Source organism: Salmo salar, chromosome ssa04, assembly GCF_905237065.1.
Source record: "Salmo salar chromosome ssa04, Ssal_v3.1, whole genome shotgun sequence".
Taxonomy (NCBI): Eukaryota; Metazoa; Chordata; class Actinopteri; order Salmoniformes; family Salmonidae; genus Salmo; species Salmo salar.
In genome coordinates, this window is record NC_059445.1 from 1,932,477 (window position 1) to 1,950,064 (window position 17,588).

At 44.9% G+C, this 17,588-nt stretch overlaps 1 protein-coding gene across 2 annotated transcripts; it reads left to right on the forward strand.

Moving 5' to 3' along the window:
• The first annotated feature begins 555 nt into the window (after positions 1 to 555).
• LOC123742377 (testis-specific gene A8 protein) lies at positions 556 to 16,598 on the forward strand. 2 transcript variants are annotated; one of them, XM_045716293.1, is made up of 4 exons: positions 556 to 781; positions 8,264 to 8,367; positions 10,129 to 10,201; positions 13,266 to 16,598. In XM_045716293.1, the coding sequence occupies exons 1-4, from the start codon at positions 703 to 705 to the stop codon at positions 13,715 to 13,717; spliced, it is 708 nt and encodes a 235-aa protein (XP_045572249.1). In that variant the 5' UTR covers positions 556 to 702; the 3' UTR covers positions 13,718 to 16,598. The 2 variants fall into 2 exon arrangements, with proteins under 2 accessions (XP_045572249.1, XP_045572250.1); XM_045716294.1 differs by having other exon boundaries at positions 13,269 to 16,598.
• Positions 16,599 to 17,588: the final 990 nt, after the last annotated feature.

Here is a 17,588-nt window from a genome sequence, read left to right on the forward strand (position 1 = left end):
AATACTCCTAAAAATGTCAGGGATTTTTTATTTCAGTTTATGAAACATGGGACCAACACTTTACATGCTGCGTTTATATTTTTGATCAGTGTACATGTCCTTCCAAGCTGCAGGAGAGGCCTAACTAATCCATTTATACATAGTAGTTGGGGGGAATGAGATGCTCTGGGAATCCGACAGGCACTTATCGAATAGGGCTATGGTAATATGGTTTTATTATGGTAGTTAGACTTATGCAGAAGTTATTATATGAAATAATACCACAATATGCATACTGTACTTTGATAAAGATCCGCCTGTATTTCTGGCATCTCCACGGTACTATACCAGTTGAACAAGCTAACATTTATGCCTGAACGAGATCTGGTCTGCCATTCTCATTTACGCATAACAAAATCCACCACAAAACTTCCAGAATATTTATCTGAAATCCATATAGAACCCCTTGAACATGATGTTCAAAATGTTTATTTTGTTTATTCCCCAAAAACCACGTGTCATGTCAAATCAACCTTTGACCTGTCGAGGATGACGTTTATAAAGAGGCGGGGGGTTGGTTTGCTCTCTTTGGTGAATTCTCTGCCTCCAGTCTAACGAGCGCAGTCTGTAGTTGCGTGATCACAGCTGGTCTCTCCTCAGTCATCCAGCAAGACTCCTGTACCACCACACACACTGTACACTAGATCCTGGATTTGATCAGAAATGTTTTTCTGTAGATCTGCTTGGCAGAGACTGGGGCTCCTGGCACGAATGACAGTCGCCCTACCCCTATCCAGAAATGGTGAGTGGATTAGAAGTGGTTCAATTTGATGGAGTATATTGTATTTGTTTGGGGCATTTTTATATGAAGCGTTTGTTGCATCCTAGCTGACGCGTCACGCGTGCGTGATGTGGGGATTTACGCGAAGGTCAATGCAATTACAGTGGGTTTTAATGACCGTCTGTGTAAACAGTTGAGCTTGATTTCTTTTACATTTGGATTGTCTGAATTTTGTATACAATATTTCAGGATTTTTCAATCAATGCAGTTTCCTTCAAATTGCGCGACATTTATGTACTTTATTCATTCCAGGATGATCCACGGTATCATTCTTTACTAGTTTATTGAAAAACATTGCAAGAAAAGTTACATATAATCATTTCAGCTTTACATTATTGCTGAGCGCTTGTTGGGGCAACACACCCCTTTTCCGTTGGGGAGGTGTGTCCATGTCCACAGAGATTAGAACATGCAGTTATGCACTATTTAGTTACGAAACAGCGCATCCCCGTCCAGAACGACTACATAATCGGTGTTATCAAGTGCATGTATTTAATATCAGATATATCCCCTAAATCGTAGTTTTTTTTAAGGCTAAGTGGAGATGTTGTCGCCTATATGATGTCCTATGGATATTCTTCACGTGTGACGGTAGCGCGTGTATAGGATAGGGGTTGTGTGTGTGTGTGTGTGTAGATAATTGGATTAGCCTATAGCAGCCCTACTTGAATTTGACCTGTCGAGTTCTGCAGAGACGTCACTCTATAATCCAAATTGATCGTGATGTTGTATTCATTCTCCCCAGACTCATCAGAGCGTTTTGTCAGGGAGAGAGAAATGTTATTGTTTGGTTAATAGCTTTGTGTGTGTTTGAGTGAAAACAAGGGGAAGAATGGATTTTGGTTGTGTTTTTAGTGTAGCTACTTTCCCATGCACGAGCTTCATCGATAGACTAGTTCTAGTCTGGCTTCATTCCGGAACTACAATCCCTATTTGCTTTGTTGGGTAAGGAATTTGCCCTGAGGGAGATCTGAACAGTGTTGGTTTAATTTCCTGTTTTCTAAATGTAAGAGCCTCTCCATCCTCTCCATGTTTTGACACTAGGATGTATAGATGTATATTCCCCCTGATCTATAGCTAGAAGCATAGACATGCATTATAACAGCTTTATCCTCTGTGTATTTCTGCACACCCTGCTCTGGATTATATTTAGCTGACTAATGACGTATTGATCACTAGTCAGTCGTTACTAGGTCTATGTCTAGGGCAGATGGGCCTCATGGTTAGGCTTCAGGCCTACGTAGGGGGCGGGCATTTCTTCATGCATGTATAGTCCTGTGTGTGTGTGTGTGTGTGCCACTGGTGTGAATGGTCTCTATTCAGTTGGAAGGAATCGGTGGTTCTGTGCCATGACTGGCTGTCAGGGAGGAAACTGGGATCACGTGTGTCTGTGACTCGTCTGACCTCCAGCTCAGCTTAACTGATTAGTACCTAGCTACCTGTATAAATAACTGGGCCTTCACAGGAACAGACAGGAACAGACAGGAACAGACAGGAACAGACAGGAACAGACAGGAACTGACTTGCTGTGTGATGGGATTAGAGAGAGCAGCGGAGTAGCTCTGGGTCAACCAGGATCAACGTCTGCTAACAACTGATGGCTGTGTTTTCTGAGGAACCTTTTACTGGCAATGACTGTTGGGATTTGTCTTGTCCTACTTTAGTTGAATGTATTGACTGTGTCTCTCTGGACCACAGTCTGCTAAATGGCCTCTATGTAAAAGGTGGTGTGTTTTTATTGAACCTTTATTTAACCAGGCAGGTCAGTTAAGAACAAATTCTTATTTACAATGACGGTCTAGGTAACAGTGGGTTAACTGCCTTGTTCAGGGGCAGAATGACAGATTTTTATCTTGTCAGCTCAGGGATTAGATCTAGCAACCTTTCGGTTACTGGCCCAACGCTCTAACCACTAGGCTACCTGCTGGTTACTGGCCCAACACTCTAACCACTAGACTACCACCAGGCTACCTGCTGGTTACTGGCCCAACACTCTAACCACTAGGCTACCTGCTGGTTACTGGCCCAACACTCTAACCACTAGACTACCACCAGGCTACCTGCTGGTTGTTGGCCCAACACTCTAACCACTAGACTACCACCAGGCTACCTGCTGGTTACTGGCCCAACACTCTAACCACTAGACTACCACCAGGCTACCTGCTGGTTACTGGCCCAACACTCTAACCACTAGACTACCACCAGGCTACCTGCTGGTTACTGGCCCAACACTCTAACCACTAGACTACCACTAGGCTACCTGCTGGTTACTGGCCCAACACTCTAACCACTAGACTACCACCAGGCTACCTGCTGGTTACTGGCCCAACACTCTAACCACTAGACTACCACCAGGCTACCTGCTGGTTACTGGCCCAACACTCTAACCACTAGACTACCACCAGGCTACCTGCTGGTTACTGGCCCAACACTCTAACCACTAGACTACCACCAGGCTACCTGCTGGTTATTGGCCCAACACTCTAACCACTAGACTACCACCAGGCTACCTGCTGGTTACTGGCCCAACACTCTAACCACTAGACTACCACCAGGCTACCTGCTGGTTACTGGCCCAACACTCTAACCACTAGACTACCACCAGGCTACCTGCTGGTTACTGGCCCAACACTCTAACCACTAAACTACCACCAGGCTACCTGCTGGTTATTGGCCCAACACTCTAACCACTAGACTACCACTAGGCTACCTGCTGGTTACTGGCCCAACACTCTAACCACTAGACTACCACTAGGCTACCTGCTGGTTACTGGCCCAACACTCTAACCACTAGACTACCACCAGGCTACCTGCTGGTTACTGGCCCAACACTCTAACCACTAGGCTACCTGCTGGTTACTGGCCCAACACTCTAACCACTAGACTACCACCAGGCTACCTGCTGGTTACTGGCCCAACACTCTAACCACTAGACTACCACCAGGCTACCTGCTGGTTACTGGCCCAACACTCTAACCACTAGACTACCACCAGGCTACCTGCTGGTTACTGGCCCAACACTCTAACCACTAGACTACCACCAGGCTACTTGCTGGTTACTGGCCCAACACTCTAACCACTAAATTACCACCAGGCTACCTGCTGGTTATTGGCCCAACACTCTAACCACTAGACTACCACTAGGCTACATGCTGGTTACTGGCCCAACACTCTAACCACTAGACTACCACCAGGCTACCTGCTGGTTACTGGCCCAACACTCTAACCACTAGACTACCACCAGGCTACCTGCTGGTTACTGGCCCAACACTCTAACCACTAGACTACCACTAGGCTACCTGCTGGTTACTGGCCCAACACTCTAACCACTAGACTACCACCAGGCTACCTGCTGGTTACTGGCCCAACACTCTAACCACTAGACTACCACCAGGCTACCTGCTGGTTACTGGCCCAACACTCTAACCACTAGACTACCACCAGGCTACCTGCTGGTTACTGGCCCAACACTCTAACCACTAGACTACCACCAGGCTACCTGCTGGTTACTGGCCCAACACTCTAACCAATAGACTACCACCAGGCTACCTGCTGGTTACTGGCCCAACACTCTAACCACTAGACTACCACCAGGCTACCTGCTGGTTACTGGCCCAACACTCTAACCACTAGACTACCACCAGGCTACCTGCTGGTTACTGGCCCAACACTCTAACCACTAGACTACCACCAGGCTACCTGCTGGTTATTGGCCCAACACTCTAACCACTAGACTACCACCAGGCTACCTGCTGGTTATTGGCCCAACACTCTAACCACTAGACTACCACTAGGCTACCTGCTGGTTACTGGCCCAACACTCTAACCACTAGACTACCACCAGGCTACCTGCCGCCCCCGTGTGTGTGTGAAGCACAAAACTACTGGTCTGAGTTCTGGGATGTTATCTAAGTTGCTTCGGTTATCTATGGAGCTGATAAGACTTGTGTGTATGTATCTGATCAGCTCACTGAAGTGGTACATGTGGTTCTGTTGACCTCTATCAGGGGGTAGATGAGTAGTCAGCATGGTAGCATACATGTGGTTCTGTTGACCTCTATCAGGGGGTAGATGAGTCAGCATTGTAGGGTACATGTGGTTCTGTTGACCTCTATCAGGGGGTAGATGAGTAGTCAGCATGGTAGGATACATGTGGTTCTGTTGACCTCTATCAGGGGGTAGATGAGTAGTCAGCATGGTAGGATACATGTGGTTCTGTTGACCTCTATCAGGGGGTAGATGAGTAGTCAGCATGGTAGGGTACATGTGGTTCTGTTGACCTCTATCAGGGGGTAGATGAGTAGTCAGCATGGTAGGGATACATGTGGTTCTGTTGACCTCTATCAGGGGGTAGATGAGGAGTCAGCATGGTAGGATACATGTGTTCTCTGCAGAGCTGCAGGATGAAATGTGATACTCTTTACATGGAAGGAACAGGGGTGGAGATCTCCCTTCTGTACATTGTTCCCTTACTGCAGCCTGGGCTGCTCTACACACACACACACACACACACACACACAACACACACACACACACACACACACACACACACGCTCTCTCTCTCAGCCAGAGACAGGTGAACACACATTCTCTCAGCCAGAGACAGGTGAACACACACACACCTCTTATAGAACACATGACGCTCACACACTCACCCAGAGACAGAGGTGCGGAAACATACACACCTCATGAGCACACACCACAGAGGCACCACTTATAGAAAGTGTCTCTCTTGTTTTGCCCTGTAGGTGCCCCTCTGCCAGACCTTTGCATTCTGGGACACATGTTGAACTTTGAACCTAGTCCCCTGTACACCACCACGGTACAGTTATATTCCTGGTGTTTTGTACTCAGGGCTGAATGTAGACAGTAGTCTATAGCAGTCCTTTACTAGTCTCTAATGGATTAACAGGCAGAACTACACAGTGGAACACGGCCACATTTCCTGTGTAGTTGACTGGTTTTATGTCGTGGGGCTGTGCCGTTTCTATGGTGTGTGATTGACTGGTTGTGTGTGTGATTTTAGGGAGTGTTTGGGTGACGGTGTAGCAGAGGAGAGGATCTTTGGTCCAGGAAGGACGAGGTTTTATTTATGTCTGTGTTCTAAATGCACCACCATTGCCAGTGTTGATAGGATCAGGCTATTTAGCCTGAGGAGAGCCAATCCTGTCAACCCTGGCAGTCTGTTTACTGAAGACTAGGCTCCTGCTATCCACCCAGCCCTACTGGCCATGTGGACCATGCCACCCACACAACAACAATAACAACCCATTATGGAGATTTATGGTCTTATCTCAAATCTCTATTGCTGCATTTGGGTCTTTCTTTAGTGTTGTTAATATGATGGTTCTGTGAAGATGATTCAGTGTCCCACAGTCTGACAGTGATTTTACATCAGCACTATGCTATTGGCAAAGATTCAATTGACATTAACCCAAATGAAATGTGTTTAGATGGGGAGGGGTTTAGAAAGCAGGACATGTTTATTGGGGGTTGTCCAATCAAACACAGTATCAGGCATAAAACAAGGACTAGAATAGATCTGCGTTCAAACACTATTTGAAATCTTTAACATACCTTTTGAGCTTTTGCTTTAGGCTTTTAGGAGCACCAGAAGGGTGGGGTTTGGTCCGTCTGTTGGTCCATTAAGCCAGGCAAGCTCAATCAACAGAAACTTCTTGAAATTATTTCAGGTATTATTTGAACCCAGGTCTGGACTAGGTTGGACTGGGATAGGTTGGCTAGTCGCGTTTAGCTTGGTAGGATGGACTGGGATAGGTTGGCTAGTCGTGTTTAGCTTGGTAGGATGGACTGGGATTGGCTGGCTCGTCGTGTTTAGCTTGGTAGGATGGACTGGGATTGGCTGGCTCGTCGTGTTTAGCTTGGTAGGATGGACTGGGATAGGTTGGCTAGTCGCGTTTAGCTTGGTAGGATGGACTGGGATTGGTTGGCTCGTCGTGTTTAGCTTGGTAGGATGGACTGGGATTGGCTGGCTAATCGCGTTTAGCTTGGTAGGATGGACTGGGATTGGTTGGCTCGTCGCGTTTAGCTTGGTAGGATGGACTGGGATTGGCTGGCTCGTCGTGTTTAGCTTGGTAGGATGGACTGGGATTGGTTGGCTCGTCGTGTTTAGCTTGGTAGGATGGACTGGGATTGGTTGGCTCGTCGTGTTTAGCTTGGTAGGATGGACTGGGATTGGTTGGCTCGTCGTGTTTAGCTTGGTAGGATGGACTGGGATTGGCTGGCTCGTCGTGTTTAGCTTGGTAGGATGGACTGGGATTGGCTGGCTCGTCGCGTTTAGCTTGGCTTATGCTAACACTTTCCGCTGCCTCTGCTCTGCTGTGTCAAATGAATGGTGCTACTGTGTCTTTCTTGTGTAACGCGATTAAGAGGGATAGAGGCTTGTTGCCATGGTACCAGAACACCACTGATGCCCTGAGTGGAAAGAAGATGGCTGGACAGGACAGGATGAACCCAGGCCCTGTTGTAGGACAATGTTGACCATGATGGAGGATAACATTAGATATGCATAGATTGACAATGCAAGAAACTGATCAATAGGGCCCATACAGAAATCATAGTGGGTCCATTGCCATGGTATGGTCATCTGTCCAATGCAAAACTAGCATCTTCCTTACTGTCTGGGTAGATGAACGAAAAGTGTACAACTTGCTTTCTATTCATATATTTACATGTTTTATGTATATCTCCCTCTGTATCTACAGTACCAGTCATAGGTTTGGACACTGACTCATTCAAGGGTTTTTCTTTATTTCTATTATTTTCTACATTGTATAATAGTGAAGACATCAAAACTATAAAATAACACACATGGAATCATGTAGTAACCAAAAAAGTGTTAAACAAATCTGAATATATATATTGATCATAGCTTTGCACACTCTTGGCTTTCTCTCAACCAGCTTTATGAGGAATGTTTTCCAACAGTCTTGGAGTTCTCACATATACTGAGCACTTGTTGGCTGCTTTTCCTTCACTCTGCGGTCCAACTCATCCCAAACCATCTCAATTGGGTTGAGGTCGGGTGATTGTGGAGGCCAGGTCATCTGATGCAGCACTCCATCACTCTCCTTCTTGGTCAAACAGCCCTTATGCAGCCTGGAGGTGTGTTGGGTCATTGTCCTGTTGAAAAACAAATGATGGTCCCATTAAGCGCCAACCAGAAGGGATGGCCTATCGCTGGTTAAGTGTGCCTTGAAATCTAAATAAATCGGTGTCACCAGCAAATCACCATCACACCTCCTCCATGCTTTACGGTGGTGGCTGCTACTTTGAAGAATCTTTCACAGACAGGAACCTTGACCATTTTTGGTAAACTGGTAAACCGCCTTCATGAGATCTTAATTATCCACAGTCTTTGGTAGCTCTCTCTTCTGGTCCGTCCCCTAACCATGTCCCCTTCTCCACTGTGTCTCCTTCCAGTGGTTCCAGTGCGGCAGATGTCCGTCGGGATCCCCGGTGGCTCTGCCACCAACGTGGCGTACGCTGTTCTGTGTGGAGGAGGCCTCACTGCCGCTGTAGTCTACGTAAGTACTGATTCAAGATCGGTTGTGTGTGTACCTAATGTTAAAGGGTAAGGTCTGGGCAGTATATGCTGATCCTAGATCAGATTTGTGCCTGAAGGACACCACCTACTCAGAACCGTATTCTACTATTTGAGTATCACCCTAGACACTGATCTTAGGTCAGTTTGTTTCCTCCCATAATGGTTAAGGTGATCTGGAGAGCGCACACTGATCTGAAGTCTGTTCCTGGAGGTTAATGTGAATTAAGCATGCTATATAGTTTACTTTAATTTCAAGCTTATTGATTTTTCCTTACTCTTCCCAGATCAGTTTTCCACACTTTAATCCAATGCATAAACATTAGGACACATGACCCCAGGCCAGTGGTTTGGTTAGGGAACAATGCATAAACATTAGGACACATGACCCCAGGCCAGTGGTTTGGTTAGGGAACAATGCATAAACATTAGGACACATGACCCCAGGCCAGTGGTTTGGTTAGGGAACAATGCATAAACATTAGGACACATGATCCCAGGCCAGTGGTTTGGTTAGGGAACAATGCATAAACATTAGGACACATGATCCCAGGCCAGTGGTTTGGTTAGGGAACAATGTGAGGAGTGGCTGCGGACCCCAACTTTTCTCTGACCGTTTTTCCTCCGGACTAAAGATGGTTTCACGTTCTGCTCGTGTTTATTCTGTCCTTGACTCTCTACCTGTAGAGAACAGGCTACTCTGTTGAATGGTGGTCGTTTTAATAAAGTTTGATCAAAACTGAATGTCTGCCAGATCACATAATGATAGTATTCTACAGGACCCAATATAATAGCATAGTATTACGTTACTGTAGGATGAAAACCCCACAACATTTTTTCTCTTATGTGGCTGAAACTCAACAGCACTCGCCTCAACTAGGAAAAATACACAGGTAGGCTATGCTTCAGTTAAACACCTGCTCTATAATTCTCTCACGCACAAATATCATACCCTCCCAAATAAATGCTAACCTCCCCCTGTAATTGTAATGTCTTGGCGGTATGATATTGTTGTTACTTTCTCACTCATCATTATTCACGTTTCATTCAGGATTGTCCGTAATCATGGTAGCATCCACGTTACTATATAATATTTTATTCTTATTTATAAGTGACTCAAAAATGACACATTATTTACCATTTTATTTCTATTGAGCACAAAATAATCTGGAACACAACCAAAACAAAGTAGTCGTTTCGTGCTCTGAAAATGGGACTAAATACTACACTTTTGACTACTTTTAACACTCATACAAGTGAAATTCTCTCAACTTTTGGTCCCCTAAAATGGGGGGGGACTATGTACAAAAAGTGTTAATTTCTAAATGGTTCACCAGGTATGGATGAAAATACCCTCCAAAGCTGACAGTCTGCATTTTAACCTCATGTCATTTTCATTAAAGTGCAGGAGTACAGAGCCAAAACAACAACAAATGTGTCACTGTCCCAATACTTTTGGAGCTCACTTTATAGCCTTGTGGTAACTGTTGTCATGGAGAACCCTTACCGCAGCAGTGGTGCTTTTTAAAGACCGTTATACCAGTTCTACAGACAACTGTTGGCAAGGACGTTCGCTTAGTCCACTGCTTTATTTAACACTACACTGTTACTTACTAGAGCTGAGGGAAGAGGATTCAGGTTCTCAACTTTCAGTTCAAGGCAGCCATTTTGAAATGCAGCTAGATTCCCTTTCTGTGTTCTTTTAGTTTGGCGTGTCCCTCCAACCTCTGTCTGTTCCATTCAGGCTTACAAGACTGTGAATGGTGACAGTGAGCGGTACAATGACAGACTCGCCGAGATGAACTCGAGGCCCAAGGGTGAGTACTAAGTAGCCTACTGTCTGCACTGCCACACACTCATTGATCCACACTCTTGACATTCTACCAAAAGACATGAACCATAGAATTTAGAACCATAGAATGTAGAGTCCTAGGGGAGTTGTAGAATTTATACTCTCAGTATTCCAGAATTCCTCATCATAATGGACAAGAATGGCCAGAGTTGTAGTGTCAGTTGGAGAAGGAATGTCTCATCAGAACGTTGAAACCATGACAATAATGTTTTTGTCCACGCTAAGCCTAGCCAAATGTTTTCATTTGGCATGGACCCTGTTTTGGCGCTGCCACCGACATGCCAGCATGGTGGAATGATCACCCTGAATGTGATTAATCTAGACTGTCAGGGCTGATTTCTGTCAGTGATGAATTGACCTGTTGGGGTTCCCGGGCCCTGTGCCCAGATCGCCTGATTGGTCTGTTGTTGGGCTAAGCTCCTTGGTTCACATAGTGTCGCTGGGAGCTCTGATTGGTTCATGTAGAGTCTAGTTTTCTGTTCCTACCTACATTCACCCATCCTTAGTACACTAGTGGCCATACGGTGTGTAGACAAACCCTAAACCTATATATAGACAACGGATGTCATTTTTTCTTTTTGTGTTACAGGCGAGGCAGAGGGGGAGTTCTTTTTGGAAGTCTTTTAGCGTGCCTGTGAAAAATGTAGCTTGAATGCTTTAGCAGATCCTGTCTGTCCGGCGCTGTGGTGATGGGGAATAGAGTGCCATTTGAGACACTGCTCTAGTCATACCTGGCATGAAACATCTTATAACTGCCTGTCAGAACAAAGCGTAACAAACTGCCATTTCATACCTTTGTGGTGGTGGGAGCCGCCATTTTGTAGGCTTCACTATTCAATCACATTAACTTTAAATTAAATTCTACACCTCCCCCGACACACCTGGCACTGGTAGCCATTTTGAAATTGCTAGCCAACAAACTTTCAATAACTAACTTGGATTTCTACATCTGGCCTACACGTATTCAACAAACTCTACCCCTGCCCCTTTAAGCATTCTGAACTCTCCTTTACCTGTTTCTAAAATAGCTACATAAGCTGGGCACACGTTAAAAGGAAAGGGTAATGTTGAGCTTTGATCAAAGATGTTCTTACCGGTGTCCATCTAGGAGATTTTCTTGCTTATTATTGCCCTTTTTACTCAGTAGTATTGTTTACTCTCCACACATTTCAGACTAAGCCATGGGAACTCATTCATTTCCTTCATATCTTCCTGTTGGTCTTTTTATGTTGTACATTTGCATATCTTTTGGTGTATTCCAGAAAGCTTGTTCTTTTTTTTCTGTCCTGACTGCATGTTATGTTTGCTCGTTGCTTCGTCTGTCACAGCGATATCGCCCAAAGTACCTGACCCCAAGTTCCTCGTCTTCTTAATTACACAGTTTAAAACAAGTTGAGGCTGCTGCTGTCATTCCTGGCTAATTAGTTGAGATCTTCTCCTTGTTCGTGTACTTGGGTATACTTCTACAACAGAATGTGTCTGGATCTTTAACTACTCAGGGGCCAGTTTAAATACCAATACAGACCACTGGCTAATCAGTTGATTATCCTTGTTACCTATTATAATGGTTTGTTAATAAAACCAGCTGATTTCAGTTAAGCCTAGTTAACCTTGACCTTAACCCTGCTCCAGCTGATCCCTCTGGCTGGGAGTGTGTCCCAAGAGGCACCCTATTCCCTATTTACTGCACCATGTTTGACCAGGGCCCATAGTGCACTACTTTTGACCAGAGCCCTATGTAGGGAAATGGGGTGCATCTTGGGATGTCTAGATCCCATCCTAGATTCCACTATTCCTCGCCGCTCTCTCAAAGCACATTGGAGGAAAGGATCCGAGGTCCTGCCCCTCTGACCTCCAATGACCTTTGAGGGAGCGTAATCAAGGAATAGGGATTTGACGGTTTTTCAAAGCCACAGGGGCCCTTTACAGCTGAGCAGGTGTCACCGACCTGGTCGGAGCCCTAAACGACGAATGTGGTGTGAGTCGTCTTTGGTCAACTCTGAGTTCAACTCAGACATGACTGTGGCTCACCTTTTTAACCAGCTACATTTCTATGCCAATGAATCCTTTAGAAGTAACTTGCACCAGGCAGGCGAACTATACTGATCCTGAATGAAGTGTTAAAGCCCTGAGTTGAGGACCGTTCCAATTAGACTTCCTCCCTCTGAGTGGATCATCTCTTTATTCTCCATATTTGAGGAAGACGACTGACTCAACATTTTATTAATCAACTGTTCTTGTGTTAAAAATTGTAATCAAATACATATGACAAAAAAACATTTAGTGACTGGAAGCATTTGAAACTTCACATGTGGTGCAACTTTCCTAATACAATGATTTTATCATGGGACTGGGTGGGAAAGGACTAATAACACAGAAGAAACAATGTGTGAGAGACTGTACTTCTAATAGTCCATTCCACACCATCGTCTGCTGAAATTGCAGGGTGACTATTTTTTGTTTCAATTTGATTTAGTCAAAAATGAAAATGTGACACTCTGGCACATGGATTGATGTTTTAGAATTGTTAATGACGAGTTCGGTGTTCGACTAGCTATGTAGTTACAAGCCTGGCTTGAGCAGGCTGGAGGAAGTGACGGGTGCACAATCAATATCTACCTAAGTAACATGGAAAAAGCCTGAGCTGGAATGTGAAGCTAACTGATGCTAGCTAATTTCAGAAAAGCCTGAGTACGTCTAGCTACATTCGTAGTGTACGCCTCAGGGGTTTCCAGAGGGTTCAAAAGTCAAACTGCGTCACACATTAAAAGGTAGTTAACACTGCTTAGCAGAGGACTAAAACTGAAAGCAGTTTAAACTTAGTATTTCTCTCCATGTTGGATCCACCTATCCTTTTCTTTCTGATCAGGATATGTTAGACCCAGGACCAGACCGCATGGTACAATTTAGAATCTGTCTTTAGGGGATTGATGTTGGAATTGGACTAAACCCTATAAGGAGGACACGTTCTCATCCCTCCCGACCTTTCTCTCTATTCCACTTCTCTCTCTCGCTCCATCTCCTTCCAGAAGCAGCACCAGCAGCAGAGGAAGTAGAATCCCCAGAAGAACCGGCACCAGTAGAAGCAGAGGTGTTAGCCGAGGTGGTCGCTGAGACAGCCGCCATCGAGGAGGTGCCTGCAGCAGCAGAGGAAGTCGTGGCAGAGGTCACAGCCGAATCCGTTGCTGTCGTAGAGGCGGTTGCAGAGGTTGCTGTGGAACCAGAGGTCGTCGCAGTTGAGGTGCCCGCAGTGGAAGTCGCCGTGGTTACGGAAGAAGCTGCCCCGGAGGCTGTCGCAGAGGCGGCTCCTGACGCCGTGGAGGCGGCTCCTGACGCCGTGGAGGCGGCTCCTGACGCCGTGGAGGCGGCTCCTGACGCCGTGGAGGCCGCCGGTGAGGAAGTTGTGGCCGAAGTAGTGGCTGAGACTGCTCCCACCGCCCCTGAGGCAGAAGCTGCCCCTGCCGCCGAGGTGGCAGCATAAGGGGTCAGAGGTGAAAGGTCAACCTAGAGGGGTGGGTTTAGCTGTGGTGTGTCCCTCTTACTACTACCCCCCCCTCCCAACCCTAAACCTGACCCCCCCCCCACAGGCCCCAGCTACACCCTATTCCCTGTGTAGTGTGCTACTTTTCCTGGTCTAAAGTAGCGCCCTACGTATGGAGTAGGGTGCCTTTTTGGATCACAGCCCCCTATCTACTAGCACATGTTACAATAAGAAGCAGGAGGTGGACTATGTTCTGTTAAAGAACACTTCAGTTAGGTATGATGTCATGGTGATGGGGACAGCTGTCTCTTCTCATTCTGACTCCTTTACAGCAGAGCTATAACCAGGGGTAAATACAGAGCTGTTTCAGGTTTTTATTAATACCGGTCTATTTGTCAAGCAATATGGTCGTATTTATCACTGGGGACAGGAGTTTTTTTTCTGGTCGGATCATGGTTGTTGGGGTAAACTCCTGGCTCTGTTTTTCTGAGGAGTTCCTAGGTGTTAAAGGGGATGTAAAGGGAGATATTGGATTCATGATGGTACATGTTGTCCTGACCCCCAAACCTATGTGCCTTTGAAATGCACCCTATTCCCTATATAGGACCTATAGGCTCTGGTCAACAGTAGTACATCACTATATAGGAAATAGGGTGCCATTTTTGGACAATTCTAATGTAAAGATTCAAGATGGATTTAGGATTTCTAGATAATGTCAGTGTTATCTTGGCTTTAAATCAAGTTTGCACTCCCATTTTGACGATGCGTTGAACGTGCTCCAAATTCAGATTAAAGTAAGGTAGTGTTATGAACCTCGACACGATAAGCACTTCAAGCAGGTTAAATGGTTATTATGCAAATAATAAATATACTAGTCGGAGAAGCATTTGAATTGCTTTTTGAACGGCATCTTATTGTGAAATGTGACCAAAAACCTGCTATCTCCTTCCTCCTTCCTGCTCTCTCTCCTCTAAGTGCTGCTCACACCTCTCCCTAGGATAAGCTCTAGAAGGATTAGTCGGTGATTTCATAAAGCTCAGTGTTCCAGTGCCCAAATGGAACTCCCAGTGATTGGAACTTTGGGGAACAATTGGATCAGTTGGTTCTCTGTGTCTTCGCTGATCTCTTTATGACATCATCTCTGTCTGATCCTTCTCATCACATCCTAGACACTGTGCCAGGGAGAAGTCTGCCCCCACCAAGCACAGATAAGGGATCAGTTCCCCCTTGCCCCCAATGCTGAGAACATAGGGCTGCAACCAGTGGTTCCAGAAGTGGATTCTCAACCCTCAAAACCCGTAGTGGTATCAAATATTATCAATATTACTGTGCAACGTAGACGTTCTATTTTCAACCGAGATTGCGAAACAATTTCTTATGTTGATGTAGTGTCCATCGGTTATGAATGTTTAAACCTCTGAGAAATCTCGTTTGTGCTCTGTTTGTTTCAAAGAGCACTAAAGCCTACACTAACCATGGCGCCTCGCGGTCTGTATCGTCCAATCACAGAGCAGGTAGAAGTCATGTGATCTGTTAGCGGCACATGATGTGGCACCGAACAGATGACGTGACTTGGATCTGCTCTGTGATTGGAAGATACTACAGCTATCGCGTACCATCATGTGTTCGCTAACAAACCACATGACTTGTATTCTGCTCTGTGATTGGATGATACAGACCGCAATGCTGTAGGAGATGAGTAGTTTGTTTGCCCCCCCCTAACTCTGGTACACTTTTATAAAAACATTTGAAAGCCATTTCTAATCTTTTCAATTATTGGTTCATCCTGGAGATGTGTAGCTATTCATCATTTGAAACCACAGTAAGCAGCATGTATTTTAAACAAGTGTTTATACAAAGAATTTGTGGCCCTGTCAGTTCCTGGAACCATAACCGTGGAAAGAGGGGCGCGGCCTGTTGCAGCCCTAGGAATTGTTTAATTAAAAGCGGGTCTTGGATAAGTGCTTGGTGGGAAGTGACTTCCACTAAAATGCACCTTTTTTAAATACCTGTTGTTTACAGAACCTGAGCCTCTACCTTGAACTTCAAACCTCACTTAACAAACTGTAGTAGTGAATTTGTCCTTTACCTGCCTTACCTCCTAGTGGAGCACCTAGTGGACCGTTTTATCTAGACGAGTCCACTACTAGTTTAATCAACCAACACTCAAGTTTGCCTTGTAACCACGGTGACTGACACACAAACCAGCCAAGACTTACATGATGTAATGAAGCTGTCCAGGACGATGCCCCCAGGCTGCATCCCAAATGATTCCCTGTATGGAACCTTTATTTAACTAGGCAAGTCAGTTAAGAACAAATTCTTATTTACAATGACGGCCTACCCCGGCCAAACCCTCCCCTAACCCGGATGACGCTGGGCTCTATAGTGCGCTTACGTTTCACCAGAGCCCTATGGTGTGGCCTATTGGCCTTGGTTAAAACTAGTGCGCTTTATAGAGAATAGGGTGCCATTTGTGATGCAGACATACATTCTACTACTAATACTGTCACACTAAGTGTTTTTTTCCCCTTTAGCCAACCAATCATTCACCATCTCTCAATAGAACTTCAAAAAGTCCAAGCCGTTTTGTTTATTTGCTTGCGCCGATGCTGTTACAAGTCTGTCTTTTTATTTCCTAACTGTGAAAGGTAAACATTAAGGGAACATTTTATAATAACCCAACAATCTCACTTCAACACTACTGTTCTATTGATCTCCAATCCATCGACATTGGAAATGTTGTACTGTCTGGAGATGATCGCCATGGGCCAACTAATAATGCGCCATTGTTGACAACTTTTAAGGAAATGTTTTATAAAGTATCAGTGAAGAAGTAAATCAGGAAGCTGAAGTCCTTCAATAAAGACGTTGTCAGTTACTTCTATGGTCCATTTCTTCTATTGTATTACCCTCACGTGTGTAATAAACACTATTGCTGCGTTTGTCTAACGTTTTTATCCAAATAGAAATTACCATTTCAGATTTGACAGCTTTTTTTTACAACACATTTGCATTTTAGGTCAGAGTTCCTGAACAGAACAAATGATAAGTTTTCCAGGAAAAAATGTTTTAAAATCAATATCTAAGCCTAACCTACACATTATGGAAAGGCAGGTTTTGTTAAATATTTACCAGTTATGTAGAACCTATAGTTCCCACACCCACCCATCCAGAACTCCTCTAGTCTAGACATACCCATGACCGTACATTGCTTTTAGTTTAGTCATGAGTTTTGGTAGCAGTTGGATATTATTTTTATGATCATCTATCAGGTGCCTCAATGCCATGTTCATGCTCCCATGTGTACTGAAGGGTTTTATGTAGCTGTGTGTGATCTTTTAGTAAAGCATAGACATCTTGTACCAGATTTCAGAATTGTCTAGTCTCTGTGCCTGTCAGGCTTTCAACCCAGAACTGGTACAAACTGGTCTGAAGACACAGCAGCAGATTGGTTTGACAGGTCTGGCTCTACAGGTTTTACAACATCAAAGCAAATGTAAAAACACTAAACCATGATTAGTTATTAAATAACATTCACCTTTTTTATGCTTTGTCTTTATGATGCGTTTAGTATTATGGTACTTGGCATGAATTGTTTTCTAGTTGAATTTGTCGGCTGGTTAAAGTAGTGCACATATACCAGGCAGTCAGACTGCCAGCAGTTGATCAACACTGTCCAATGGCCTTGGGCCCTGTGCACATCCAAACACGACCAGGAACTGGATTGAAGGAACAGTTCAGAGAACTAAATGGATCCGTACACGGTTGGCTACTCCTGAAGTGGAGTGTTTATCAGTCATAACATTCCAGCCTGTAGTAGGGTCTTTATCAACAAACCTCCAGGTTTTTATCCACACTACACAGACAA